The 15,279-nt window shown below is 44.7% G+C and overlaps 1 protein-coding gene across 1 annotated transcript in view; it reads right to left on the bottom strand.

Moving 5' to 3' along the window:
- Positions 1-74: 74 nt before the first annotated feature.
- The window catches only part of LOC103369174 (PH and SEC7 domain-containing protein 1), a 30,788-nt gene continuing 15,583 nt past the window's right edge, over positions 75-15,279 (bottom strand). Inside the window, exons 5-13 of the mRNA XM_008297823.1 lie at positions 15,140-15,242; positions 7,671-7,860; positions 6,612-6,655; positions 4,344-4,534; positions 3,709-3,779; positions 2,853-3,010; positions 2,590-2,734; positions 2,345-2,488; positions 75-852 (exon numbers count right to left, since the gene is read on the bottom strand). Coding sequence (XP_008296045.1) covers positions 520-852; positions 2,345-2,488; positions 2,590-2,734; positions 2,853-3,010; positions 3,709-3,779; positions 4,344-4,534; positions 6,612-6,655; positions 7,671-7,860; positions 15,140-15,242 — 1,379 coding nt within the window. The 3' untranslated portion in view covers positions 75-519. The remainder of the gene's footprint in view (positions 853-2,344; positions 2,489-2,589; positions 2,735-2,852; positions 3,011-3,708; positions 3,780-4,343; positions 4,535-6,611; positions 6,656-7,670; positions 7,861-15,139; positions 15,243-15,279) is intronic.

Below are 15,279 nucleotides of genomic sequence, written 5' to 3'. Positions count from 1 at the left end.
CCCCCCTCGTCCCTTTGCTTGGTCACTACGGCAACAATCCCACGCAGTCTGTCCGTCACATGGTCGGCATGGCAACCTGCATCCTGCTCCCCGGTTGCCGGTTGCTAGGAGAAGCGGAGCGACGCAGGAGGTCAGCGCTCGTCGCTCCGAGGGGACAAAAAAAACATGAAGTTCCCACAAAGTGTTCTCGGTCCTGAAGGTTCGTGCGATGAAACACTTGGTCTCCGTCTCTTAGCGACGACACGCTCCAGAAAAAGTCCCTGAACTGAAGGATTCAAACCGCAAACGAAGCTCACGGCTGTGTTCGGTGCGTCCGGCTGAGGTTGATGATCGGAGGAGAAAGAAACTGATGACGAACTTCACTCGTGGACGGCTCGCCGCCCTCCTTCCTCCTCGCCGACCTCTCAGCCAATCAGGAGGTTGAACAGAAAAGGTTAAAGGAGGATGTCGGCCTGCTACCCATGATGCTCCACCTCCAGCTACACGCTCCGTACAAACCCCGATGCTGCCGCCGCCGCCTTACGGCGCCTCGTCCTGCTTGCTGCTCTGCTTCTGCGGCTCCGGCTGCTGGGCGTTCCCGCCGCCGCCGCCGTTCTTCTTCTTGCTCGACTCTTTGACGCTGCTGCTGGACTTGGAGGTCGAGGACGAAGAGGACGTGACCTTTAGGCTCTTGGACGTCTTGGCGCCGCGGGTCTTCTCCTTGCTGGCGGTGTCCTGGGGCAGCGTGGGGCTGGAGTGCGCCCTCTGCAGGCCGCCGTCGTCAAACAGCCGGGACTCGAAGGCCGACAGGTCCTCGTCTCCGCTCGACAGCTTGGCTCGAAGCAGCATGGCGTACGTACCGTAACGGGTTTTCTGTGGAAGGAAACGAAGACGAGAGACGGTGAGCGATGCATTCAGGGTCTGCGGTGAGTTCAGGGTCTGTAGTAACAACAGGACAGTCGATGTCTGTGTTTAGTTTGCTTTTGACCCTGACGTGTTCTACAGCGACAGGAACAGGAGGAAACATGGACATTTTTTTTCCCACCTCATCCTTGTGTAGAGTTTTCTTAAACCATCATCTTCTGTATATAATGTTTTCTTTTGCAGCCCTGCCTGTGTGTTTCTAAATCACTCCTGTACTGAATTTACACTGTTTCTGTGACGGTGAACTTTCCCCACGGTGGGATCAGTAAAGTTTGTCTGATCTTCTATTCAGATTAAAGGGCAGTGAAACGCTGCGTCGGGACTCGAGCAGCTCGGCGTCGGTCGGTGAAATGGCGAGCAGGAGAAGCAGCGAACAGCAGCTCGGTGTTCCTGCCACACTGCGTTCGACACCACACGCTGATTCAGCGCCAGTTTGCGATGATGAGGACGAGCAGAAACAGAAGACAGAAGGAGCTTCAGCCTGTCGGCGGCTACGCTCAGACCTCGGAGGTTTCTACACGAGTCGAGCTGCACGATGTCGAACTCATAAATGACTCCGAGGTGTCAGAAGCAAACAGACTGATGTGACTTCGTCGTTCATGTTTGGTGGTTTCAGAGGCCGTCGTGTGTTTCAGTCAAAGTGCAGATTGTTTGCTGCTTTTAGTCGTTTTTTTAAAATACACAAGCGGCAAGAATGAGTCCATATGAGGAGCGTTAACGACTAATTAGTAATTAATAATTGCTGTTATCAATTAAAAATATATAAACCAATAAGGCAGGAGACAGAGGACGTGCATGTCAGACATTAATTATGAATTAGCTGTAATACCTGTTTGCACCACCAGGTGGAGTCTCTTACTGTCATTTTGTCAGTGTAGGGCATAATGTAGGATTAATCAGCAGTTGATTGATGATTTTGCTAATTACTGGGTAAGAAAATAATTTAAAAATTGCTCCTCTACTAAATATAAAAGAGAGCAAAGAAAAAAGAGAAAAGATAAAAAATAAAAAATCAAGAATCAAGAATCAACAATTTACCATTACCCTCAGAAGGCTATGGGCTAGCCTCAGGATGCTACATACTAGCCTAAGTATGCTAAATACTAAGCCAAAGATGCTAAATACTAGCCTAAGGATGTTATTCACTAGCCTTAGGATGCTAGTCACTAGCCTATGCTGTAGTCTAGCCTAAAGATGCTTGGCATTAGCCCAGGGATGCTAGCAAGTAGCATCCTTCTACTTGAGGAACATGCTCAGTGCAGGTGTTGTGCTTGTAATGGAGTAGATGTACAGTGTGGTTTTAGTAACTTTACTTCAGTAAACATCTGAGTACTTTGTCCTCTGCAGCTTCTATAAACAGTCTAAAGTATTTCTAACTGAAAAACTTGAGCAGCTCTACTGAATGAAGCCTGCATAGGAGCAGGTGTGTGAACCTCCTCACCTCGAACTCCAGGTACTCCTGTCGCAGCTTCTGCTCCTCCAGCTCGCGACCTTTCACCTTCCGGTCCGGCGTGGAGGCCGTGAGGTCGGCCAGCTCGGAGGAAACCGCCCTGAACCGGTTCTCGTGAGACTTGACCTGCTCCTCCTGTCGGGACACGAAGCTGATCAGGGACTGAAGGATTGTGGGTATAATCACCTGACCGATGAACAGACTGAGGGCTGAACACCTGGCGGAGGAGTTGGTACCTGCGACAGCTTGGTGTTGGATCCCGGCAGCAGAGGACGACTGAACCTCTTCTGGGAGCCGATCGCCGCCGGGAACGGAGGAGCCGAAAACATGGCCGCCACCACGTTGATGCGCGTGATCCACGACTGCATCTGCTCCGCGTTCCTGCAACAAACACGGAAACAGAAACTGAACCGGAGCGACGATGGCTCAACTTTATTTATAACATCTAGTGAAAGACAAACAGCAAAGAAGAACATAAAGAGCAGAGGTTGGTTCTTACGGAGCCTGGAACAGGAACACCCTCCAGTCGGCGGTTCTCAGGTAGAACACGTTGGGCCTCTTGCTGTAGTCTGCAGCCCTCATGGCCAGAGAGTGATGGATGGACACGGCGTTCTTCACGTCGTCCTCCGTCAGCTCGCGTTCTGCCCGATACTCATCCTGTGGATCGATTCGTTTTCAGGAAGGTTCTCAGAGAACTACAACACACCTGCAGCTGCTGCATCACATTGACTGAATGCAGCTGGAGATGCATCGGACACACTGCAGCTGCTGTTTCATGTTTCTACAGCAGGAGAAATATCCTCTTTCTGTTAATGCGAGAACATTTTAACGCCACCGTGGATACGTTATGAGACCAAACCAGTCAACCTGTCTTTGGCCTCGAAGCATAAACGTAAAGAAAAAAGTTAACAGCAGAGAAATGTGTAACTTAAAACTTTAAGCCTTTAAAATCTTAAAGTATCCTTCTTATTCTTATTTAATTTCTAATTGATTTTAAGTGTGTGAATGTGTTGATAAAATGAAAGTAAGTAATTCAACAAATGGCTGCTCAGAACCGAGACGACGGATCAGAGAGTCTGACCTAGATGGGTTTCCCTCCTGACCAATCAGATTAATTGAAAAAGGAAGCTTTAATCAGCATTAGCATAAACGTAAACCTACGGGCGTAATTCCTCGGCCTGATGTTTTCAGGAATCCAAAGTATTAATCACATCACAATATGTTCAATAAATAGAGCTCAGAAACACTCGTTAACCGGCGACATGAGGCTGTTTGGTTTAATGAAGCCGGATAACCACAATGTGTCCCGGCTGTACAGAGCAAAGGCTGCTGGGAAACGCAGTCCACATGTTTACCTTCTGCAGGTAGAGAACCAGACCCTTCAGCATGGCGTAGAAAGACTTCCAGCCCCTCTTACCCCGCGGCGCTGCAAGAAGCAAGGCATTGTGGGTTATTACACACGAGCACAGAGCAGGCAGGAGATCAGACGTCACAAGTCAGGTCCAACGTTTAGCATTAATCTGAGAAATAATCCTGAATGAAGAAACACAGTTCTTGGTTTTTTTTAGCACCTTAAAACTTAATATGTGAAGTAGAAGTTTATAAGTGTTGCTGTTGTTCTGTAATTAATTAAAATATCTTCTAAAACTGAAGCACTTCACCTCTAAAACCCCAAATAATCGGAGTTAGAGGTTGTCTTTTAGCGTCTCCCTTTGACGTAGGAAGCTAAATGTTCCACAAATTGGAAGAAGCAGCATAAAAAACAGAAATGTATTCATTCATTTCTGTATTGTGTCGCCTATGTCAACTGTGTAAGAACAATCTGAGAGCTTTAATCAGATCAAAAGAAAAGGAAAGCAGGTCATTTGGACGGATACAAACTGGTTGTTGTTGTTTTTATCAATACAGTCAGATACAGCGTCAATACAACACAAGGATTACAGATGAAGAGGAAGACGAGATAAGACGAGGAGGAGGAGTCGTGACGTACTTCGTTTTCCGTCGGGGTCGGCGTGGACTTTGCGGACCAGGAAGCCGCTCTTGTAAAGCTCGCCGTCGGCCTGCTGGGCGACGCCCACCAGCGGGTTTCCACCACTCCCGAGCCTCTTCATGGTGTGGGAGGCGGAGTCTGTTCGGACGTCAGCCAGCTCCGACATGGACTTCCTCAGCTCCTCCTCATCGCTGCAGGAGGCGAGAGACAAAACTTACGCATTGTACGTTTTTTTTAGTCTTTAATTATAAATAATTACTTCCTGCAGTTGATTTCATCCAATCATCTGGTCCGATCGTCTCATCAACGTCTCACCATCTTTTCTCATCACATGCGACCTCATTAAATCGTTTTAAACGCCCTCTAGTGGTCGTGTAACACCACAGTCTCACCAAATTCACCCAAACCACGCCTGTTTACATCCAGCACCCTCCAGTGGCTGCAGTAAATATGACAGGAACAGAGAAGGAAGTCTGGTAGGTGTGGTGTAGGGAGGAGGTCGGGGTGGATGAATGGGCCAACAAACCCGACTCTGTGATGCTTCTTTTAGGCATAACTGCATATTTGGAACCTATTCTGGGGTGAAGCTCAAAGACGACAACAAGTGGTGTTTCTCTGGACTCTAAACGGTCTCATCACGTAGCATGTTCGCCTCTCAAACGTTAGAATTCACCATCGACACCAACATAACAAAACTCTATTATTCTGTTTCCTACATGCTCGTAGCACTGGAGTTATGTCCAATAAGTTCTCTTTATCGTTGTTTTGGTTCACACAGAGTTAACATTGAAGCTGTTGGAGCTCACACTGACATGAAGACTAAAAACATTCCCGCCAGGTCCCACCGGCACCAAGCTGCAGCAGTGGACAGCATCCTATTATCCATTATGTCGTATCTCTAGACATCTATATGTCCAATAGGTCACATTTGTACATGTAAAAGATGCAAATCATCTTTATTATATCTTCTTCTTTGGATTCCTTCTGGGCTTCATTTGTATTTAAGCTGCTGTAACCTGAATTTTTACCTGTAAGGAAACGATCAAGGTAACGAGACACCAAGTTGGTGCAGGGAGAAGGTCGGGGTGGATGGATGGGTCTACAAAACCAACGCTCTGTAGTTTATTTGAGCCTTACCACCTGTTTACTGTCTGCGTCCTCTTAGTTTAACAAGGGACTTAAATGAACCCAAACCTCCAAAGCTAACCAAACAAACTGTTTTCCATTGCAGGAACTTGTGGACTGTTTTACGCCAGCCTGAACCTTTGTGTGTGTTCTGACCGCCCTCTTATTTTCAGGGCTGTTTCAACAGGGAGCACTTCAGGACGGGTACTCGTGAGCGGCCCTGGAACACCACTGTGTGGGGCTCAGTGCTGATTAATTAAACTCTGAGAGGATAAAACGTGGTAATATTCTGCCCTCTCAACGTCCTGGTCGAGTAGCCGTCTGGTCCTCTCTAACGTCGCCGTCCACAGCTTAAAACTAACCATATGGGCCGACATGAGAAGCCTCCGTTGGTCTCCTACATGCTCAGAGAACTGGAGTTAGGTCCAGAAGCTATTTGTTCTGGTTCACTGTGATCGAAGCTGTTGGATCCTAAACAGAAAGGCTTAAAGTTCAGGACAACCGATGTTTTCTCAAGCAAAAATATGAAACCGGGATCTGAAACGGCATCTTCGTTTGAGTTCATGTCATCATTTTCTAGCTGCATTCAATCTGTTTAAAATTCATAAAACAAATGAGCTCCTACAGTCTGGTTTTTTTGTTTTCTGAAGTTGGTCACCACCTGGTCCATCATCCCAGAGTGTTTTATGCTTTCCTTACGTTGCCGTGGAGTTATCGCTAAATCAGGCTAAACGTTAGCGGAGACGCGCGGGAAAGCGATCCGAGGCGTTCGGGATAAAGACAGGGCTGAGGCGCGAGGGAGGACAGATGCTGAACGAGACGCCCCGACTGCGCACACATTTACTGTACGTGTGTGTGTGTGTGTGTGTGTGTGTGTGTGTGCGGCAGTCCACGGTGAAGCATGGGCGTTGGGATGCTGACCTGTAATTACAGCGAGGGAAGAAGCAGGGAATGGTTACCGTGGCAACAGAGGCTTAAATAAGGGAGTCGGGGCAGCGGGGACACACACACACACACACACACACACACACACACACACACACCCACACACACACACACACACAGAAACGTGCAGACGGAGCTCCAACACACACACCAGATGTTTGCACATGCTGCGTGTCAAACCTGGAAAGCCAAACTTACATGGTCCACTGCAGCTTCTCGTTCTTGATGGAGCTGTACAGCGTCTGCAGAGACACAAGGCGGCACACGCATGAGACACGCATGAGACACGCATGAGACACGCATGAGACACGCATGAGGCTCACGGAGGACGTTCAGCATGTCAGGGTTTAATATTTCAGGATTGTCCAGGTGCAGAATGAAACGCTCCTCAGTGCAGAAACCAGATCGACTCTCTGTGTGTGTGTTGTGGTCGCAGGCGGCGCAGAGTCGCTAAAACAGACCAACAACATGAAAAACATCCTTCTCTTTATGTCCTGATGCTGATTTATGTCATTTCTTCCCTCACTGAGTTTGTCATTCTGCAGTGCGGTTTAAATGTAAAGTTAGAATTCTTATATAACCTCAAAGAATCCAGCAGTGCTTCATCAAACACAGAGCAGAGCCGACGGTCGCTAACCGAGCAGGAAGAACGGCGGGTAGCCGAGGCAAGAGAGGAAAACCTGAACTCCAGAACCTTTAATTTTTAACAAATCAGCAAAATGAAACTATTTTTAGAGCCAAAACTGTAAAAAACCAAAAAGAACGGTAGGATTTTCAACTTTCAGGCAGTGATCAAAAAGTTCCAGGACTGCCTCTCGCACATGGAACAAGTGAACATATGACAGTAGTAACTATCACGTCACTGGCCATTAACAACTAAACCCGTCTTACAGGGTTGTTTGTTAACCACCTGCGACGCCGTGACTCCATCAGATTCTGCTTCAAACTCTGGAAAACAGCAACAGAGACGCTTGAAATGGTTCAGACGGCTGACGGAGGTGAAACAAGGAGGTGGACGAGATGTTAAACTGGACAGAAAGAAAAAAAACAACGAAAAAGTCACAGAAATCCAGAGCAGTGCTTCTGGACCGTTGGGTAACCAACAGGGAAACTGGTTCCTCGGGTCCAAATGCCTTTTAAACCTGCTTGGGATTGAACAGAGAAGTTTTAATGACACCTTGAGGATTTCTGTGAAGTTTAAACTGTGCTCACTATGTTTATTTTTGTGTTCTGTAATCGTGCATTTCCGGTTTCTACCTTCTTCTTGCGGGTCTGCGGGTGCTGCTGCCCGTCCTGGGTCTTCCCCAGCAGGTCGGGGAAGGCCAGCGGTTTGAGGGATCGCGAGCGAGGGGTTCTGGGATACCTGAACGGGTCGGTGTCCCTCGAGTCCCGGCCGCTCCGGACCGAGCACAGCGACCGCGACCGCATGCGGCCCGTCGAGTGGATGCTGTTCACGCCGATCATCGTGGGTTTGATTTAGTCTTTAGAGAAGATCCGACCAACGAAGGGATTCTTGGTTTTTCCACCACTTCCTGGTTTATGTAGGAGTCGAACCTCTATGTGACCTCCAGATAGTTCAACAATCTCCAGGTGTTCAACAGATATCTCCTTCTTTGACCAGAAACCAGCTCAAGATCGTCAGTTTAGTCCTCAAACTTCACAGGAACTTAGACGTGACTCCAGCTCGCTTTGACGGAGTTCCCAAAATTCAGGCAGGAAGCAGCCGAGGAGACGAGGGCGTCTAAAATAGGAACTGAAGTCTTAACGACGGCTGGACGAACGGGGGCTGGATTGATTGTGTCCTCAGCGGAGCTCAGCCTGCTGCATTATGGATCCATCTCTATTCATTATGCATAAAAACACAGCGGCGCTTCATCCGGCTCATAATCCTGCTGGCTGCCCGCCGGCGACTCGCTCAGGTGTTTGGAGGCAGAACGACAGCAACAACACGGCGACGCTGCCAAACGACATAAAAAACCGTGGACCGAGGCTGGACACAATCTGCTGCAGCATTAATTATTCAACGCCCTTCAAAAGACCATTTTTGTGTTAAAAACAACAACAGACTTTTTCTTTTTTTACACATTCATATAATTCTGTTATATTTGGTTCAAAATGGGGCTAAAAAAACATCATTATCTCACATTAAAGGTCAAAATCTGTCTAAAAATGCAACAGATCAACTATTCTATGTGAAATATTATATGTTAGTGCATCTTCTTACACGTGCATGCTCTATATATCTGTAGTTAGGTTAGTTTAAAGTTAAAATACAACTTTTTACGTGTAACTGTGTAGTTTAGGAGTACAATATGGTTAAAACTTGAGCTACAAACTACTGTTTCCAGTATTTTTGTCACATTAATCGATTAATCACTTTACAAAATAATAAAGAAATTTCATTTACAATTAATTGTAACAAAAAAAAGCAGATTTTTTTTTTCCTGCAGAAAAACAACTGAATCGAGTAAAAATCTGTGATAGAAATGTGTTTAGGAACAAATTCAGATATATTTAAAGTTTGATTTAAATGTCATGTTGTAAAGAAAAATCATTTAAGCATCTTTAAAAATTTGATTTATTACTTGAGGTCCTTTAAGGGGAAAATTTTAAATTGAAAAATATTGTATTTATAGGTTTATACATGCAATATTGTTGTTCAAATGATTTTTTCTTATGTTAATCAATTTATCAGTCAACAAAATGAGAAAGAAAATTGATTTACAGTCGATTCAAACTGAAAAAAGGAGAAAATCTGGATTAGTTCTGCAGGAATTACCAACAAATGACAACTTAAAAGTCTGTTTCAGTCAGAATACGTGACTAATTCAGATATTTACTCTTTGATTGAAAGCATATTTGATTTAGGCATATTTATACAGTTGCTGCTGCAGGATTTTATGACTGAAGATCCTTCAGAAGACTATTTCTGACTGCATACATGGAGTTCTGTGGTTCAAATTAATTTTCCTCACATTGACCAACAATTCAACAATTTGCATCTCAAGCCAAAAAAATGCATTTATACTGAATCAAAATAGAAAATCAGAGATCTTTTTGGGGAAAACAGACTTTCTTCTGCTGTAAATTAGTGAAAATTATTCATATTTTAATATTTGATGCTGTCGGCCGGCTGCCAGCTCGTCCGCCTCCCGCTCGCGTCTCATTAAACAACTCGACACTCCAAACTGTCTGTTACAGTCGAATCCATCAACAATTGGGAAGCGGTGGTGCGTGATTCATCGGCTCACGACGCCAAACCTTCAGCCCAAAAACATCCAAACTCTGGGCTTCTCCGTCTTGTCCCGATTTTGGGGGAAAAAAACCCAAAAAAATCTGTTGCTGTTGAACGCAGCCTCCTGATGCAGCAGCGGCGGCGGCGGCGGCGGCGGTGGCGGTGGAGGTGGTGGTGGTGGTGGTGAAGGAGAATCCCTGGACTGCAAATAAAGCTGCGTGACGGAGGAAGCGCATCAGCAGCACCGGCGGCTCGCATCCAAAAAAGAAAAGAAACAGAGAAGAAGAAGAGCAGGGAGGCTGGGCGAGCGAGCACACCCACACAGGCAGACAGAGAGAGAGAGAGAGAGAGCACCCCAAAACTGACGTCAGCCTCCTCCGGCTCCCTGATGGAGGGATGATGGAGGGATGACGGAGGATGGAGGTACAGAGGAAAAAAGAGGGACGAGCTGATGGGGAGCAGGAAAAAAAGGAGTTTCTCCTCCTGTTGCACTCCCTCCTCGTCCTCCAACTTCGCTCCCACTCTCCTTTTCTCTTCCTCCTTCGCTTGTTGTCGTCCTCCTCCTGCAGGACAATCCCTCCGTCAGGCCAGGTGAGCTCACTCCTCCTCCTCCTCTTCCTATTCTTCTTCTTCAGGTTCTTCCTCCTCCTCCTCCTCTTCCTCTCTGCCGAGACTCTGAACTGTTGAGGACTGTTTGCTCGCTCTCCCTCCTCCTCCTCCTCCTCCTCCTCCTCTCTCTTTTCTCCCTCGCTCTAGCAATGCGCATTTTCTCCCGGCAGCCAATCAGAGGGCGGGGACGGCGGCTTCGGCCCGCCCCCCTGCTCTCCTCGGAGCTGTCAATCACAGAGGAATCACAGAGCTGAATGTAAATGCAGCTGCGAGACGATCGGCAGCAAAAACACTGGAAATAATGATATGAATGCGACTGTAGGGCCTCTGATTACATTCATCCACCGATCTAATGATGGAGCTCAGCCTCTGATTGATCTGCTCAGTTAACACATGCAAAGGCAAAGATCACACAGTCGGTGTTTTTCACCACACGTTTTGTTATTTCACAGAATGTCTGTTTTATATTATATTATTATGTTAAGATAATTAAGCACCAAAACCGAAAGCTGATGCAAATAAAGCAGAAAATGATGAAAAAAAAGACAAATGAATCAGAATGAAATGAATAATGAGCACAGACATGCAAAATGACCAAAAAATGGGGCAGAAAGACGACACAGAGACACAAAACAACCTCGATAAGATGAAAAACGACCTTGAGGAAGAACAAAATGACCCAAAAGAGACTTAAAACCATCACAGAGATTAGAAACCTAGCAGCACAATGACTAACAAAACCACCAAAAATAGACATAACAACTAGAAATAGACAAAAAACTACCACAGAGATCCTAAGCGATAACAAATAGACCTAAAACAACCACTAAGAGATTCAAAACGAACCCAAAGAGAAACGAGACGACCAAAGAGATGCAAAACTTATACGAATGCACGACCACTAAAAGATGCAAGACAACTACAGACAACAATAAAAAGAGACAAAACAGGACCACAAAAGACGCAAAGCGAGAGAAACTTTTTCCTTTCGCTCTAGCCATATGCATTTTCTCTCAGCAGCCAATCAGAGGGTGGGGATGGTGGCTTCAGCCCGCCCCCCTGCTCTGATCAAAGCTGTCAATCACCACAAAGACACAAATCGACCACAAAAACTCAAGAAACAACCACAAAGAGACATAAAACGACCACATATAGACGCAACACAACCAAAGAGACACAAAATAACCACAAAGCAAAGCAAGCAAAACAACTATAAAGAGGCTCAAAGTGACAACAAAGAGACACAAAATAATCAAAAAAAGACACAAAACGACCAAAACAACTCTAAAAACAGAAACTAAGAAACACAAAATGACCACAGAGACACAAAATGACCAGGAAATGACCCAAAAGACCACAAAGACACAAATCGACCACGAAAACTCAAGAAACAACCGCAAAGAGACATAAAACTAAACCACATACAGACGCAAAACAACCACAAAATGACACAAAACAACCACAAAATGACACAAAACAACCAAAAAATGACACAAAACAACCACAAAATGACACAAAATAACCACAAAATGACACAAAACAACCACAAAGGGAAGCAAAACAATCATAAAGAGACTAAAAGTGACCACAAAGACAGACTAAATAATTAAAAAAAGACTAAAAACGACCAAAACAACTCTAAAAACAGAAATGAAGAAATGCAAAATTACCACAAGGAGACAAAAAAAGAAAAGAAAAAGACACAAAATGACCAGGAAATGACCGAAAAGACAACAATCGACCACAAAAACTCAAGAAACAACCACAAAGAGACACAAAACAACCACATACAGACGCAACACAACCAAAGAGAAGCAAAATAGTCACAGAGACACAAAACCAATGAGGACTAAAACAACCACAAAGACACACAAAACAACTATAAAGAGACAAAAAATAACCACAAAGTGAAGCAGAACAACTATACAGAGACACAAAATAACCACAAAGAGTCACAAAATGACCTTAAAGCGACGCAAAATGACCACAAAGACACACAAAACAATTATAAAGTGACACAAAACAACCAGAGAGAATCCTAAAACCACCCAGGAGTGATTATTTTACACGTCTGTTGACCAGCAGGTGTCCTAACCAGCAGCTATGTTTAGATTCTGTTCATCTCAGAACATTTTAGGAAGTTTCTTTGCTATTCAGTTATTATTCAGAACAAACAACGTGAGCACTGAACACGTAAACTGTCCAGAATCGGGACTCGACACCTGAACGTGTCCGCCTCCTTCAGAACCGTGTCCCGAACACTGTGGGCGAGGACGATGACTGTGAGCGACACCCGGAGCAGAACCAGTTGATTTCCTCTGTGGCTGAGAATAATTCATGATTTTCTGTTCTAAATATTCTGCATTGACTGTTTTCTGTGCTGCTCGCAGTCAGTCAGAGCTGCTGCCCACACACTCAGTGCTGCACCAACCAGCAGCCACCCAGCCAACCAGAGCCGAGCAGCAACACACACACACAACACACACAACACACACAACACACACACACACAACGCACACACAACGCACACACAACGCACACACAACGCACACACAACGCACTCAGAGGCAGGAGGATGATGAGGATGATGATGATGATGATGGAGGTGAAGAGGTGACGCAGATTCATGTTGATCACTCGGAGGCTGAGATGGAAAAACTGAGACGGAAACAAAAGAGTGGGAGAGCGACACACACACACACACACACACACACGCACGGCAACACACCGACACAAACGTAACACGACGCACTCAGACGCACACTCGCTCTGCCCGGCGGTCATGAGAAGTGAAATTCATGCAGCAGCTCCTTTTCTCTCTTTCTGGCCTCACAATCACAACAACCCCTGTGAGTGTGTGTTTTACTCATGCTGTGAGGACACACAACTGTACGTACAGTCACACTGAGGGGACTTGACCTACTTCTGAGGACAAATAAGTCCTCATAACGTCAATCATTAAATTCAAGGCTTTACAGTTGACTCCAGAAGATGAAGCGAGCCAACGTCACGCCATCCGGAGTGTGTGTGACGGCGGGTTTCTGCGTTTGTGTGGACAAATCTCAGGTTTAAGGCGCCACATTCAGGACATTCCTGCTTTGTGAGGACATTCGTGCTGGGCGAGGAAATTTCTCCACTTCAAGGACATTTTTGCATTATGAGAACATTTTTGCACTGTGAAGGCATTTCTATATGACGAGGACATTCCTACACACAAGGACATTTCTCTACCAAGAGGACCTGTTTTTGGGATTGTTTTGCTGCATGACGAGAACATTCCTACACTGTGAAGACATCTCTACACCATCACTACAACATGTCCGCATTATGGGGACATTTCTACACCATGTGGATCCTTCTTCACCGCACTGTGAAGACAGTTCTGCACAGNGCAGCCAATCAGAGGGCGGGGACGGCGGCTTCGGCCCGCCCCCCTGCTTTCCTCGGAGCTGTCAATCACAGAGGAATCACAGAGCTGAATGTAAATGCAGCTGCGAGACGATCGGCAGCAAAAACACTGGAAATAATGATATGAATGCGACTGTAGGGCCTCTGATTACATTCATCCACCGATCTAATGATGGAGCTCAGCCTCTGATTGATCTGCTCAGTTAACACATGCAAAGATCACACAGTCGGTGTTTTTCACCACACGTTTTGTTATTTCACAGAATGTCTGTTTTATATTACATTATGTTAAGATAATTAAGCACCAAAACCGAAAGCTGATGCAAATAAAACAGAAAATGATGAAAAAAAAGACAAATGAATCAGAATGAAATGAATAATGAGCACAGACATGCAAAATGACCAAAAAATGGGGCAGAAAGACGACACAGAGACACAAAACAGCCACGATAAGATGAAAAACGACCTTGAGGAAGAACAAAATGACCCAAAAGAGACGTAAAACCATCACAGAGTTTAGAAACCTAGCAGCACAGTGACTAACAAAACCACCAAAAATAGACATAACAACTAGAAATAGACAAAAAANACTTTTATCAGACATTTTATTTGTATTTTTCCTAAAAATCTTGTTGATTTTTTCTAATGTTATTTTTATCTGTTAAACATTTTATTCATACATTATTATATTTTATATTTCTAAACATTTTACTTACATTGGTTATGTAGGATTGTATTATTTGTAATTATTTTTATTTTAGGTTTCTTCTTTTTTCACTCTGTGTTGTTCATATTTGTTGCTAACATTAATAATACTTTTTAGCTAGTTAAGTTTAAAAAAAAAACAATATTTATGCTAGTTATGTAGACTTTTCTAAATATTGGTATTTTTATTTAGGATTTTTCTGACCTTTATTAGATAATTAACTCTATTGTTTTTTGTAGATGAGTAATTATGCAAATTATTTGGCAGCATCCAGCATCACAGTCACATTATGAGATTGTTTTCATATTTTTCTTACATAAATATTTACTGTAAATTAAGATTTTGTTGAACTTTTTTTCCCAGACATTTTACTAAATTGTGTTATTTGGTAAATGAGGAAATATGCACATTATTTATTAACCACGAATATTTGATGTATTATTCGAAAGGGTTCCCACACTGGCAGCATAACTTTGGTCAGAATAAAATAACTCAACAGCAGTTCAACAAATTGAAGTTTGTGCAGTCATGTCTCCTGGATCTGGGCTGGATCCTGTCCCACACCGATCAATAAATCAATACAAACAACAACACAGACGGTATTTATACGGTTTCACTCCATTAAACTACTACATAAAGACTTCGCCCAGCGTTTAACCGTCTTTGTGGGGATGATAATAAACGTTAACGGGGCAGAAAGCAGGAACGACTCGACGCTGACTCTGAGCAGTGAAGCAGGTCGTCGTCTCCGTGACTCAGCGATCAGACACTCGAACCGACCGGCGGCTCGTCAGGACTAAAGGCAGACTCACGTTTCCATGAAGGTCCGTGTTGAGCAGCATCACGGCACAAGTCAGAGTGTGGACGCTGTCTGAGGGACAAAAAGACAGAGACAGACTGGTTAGAGA

The sequence above is a fragment of the Stegastes partitus genome, unplaced genomic scaffold (assembly GCF_000690725.1).
Source record: "Stegastes partitus isolate 25-593 unplaced genomic scaffold, Stegastes_partitus-1.0.2 Scaffold1251, whole genome shotgun sequence".
Classification (NCBI taxonomy): domain Eukaryota; kingdom Metazoa; phylum Chordata; class Actinopteri; family Pomacentridae; genus Stegastes; species Stegastes partitus.
This window is presented reverse-complemented; position numbering and strand designations above follow the sequence as displayed.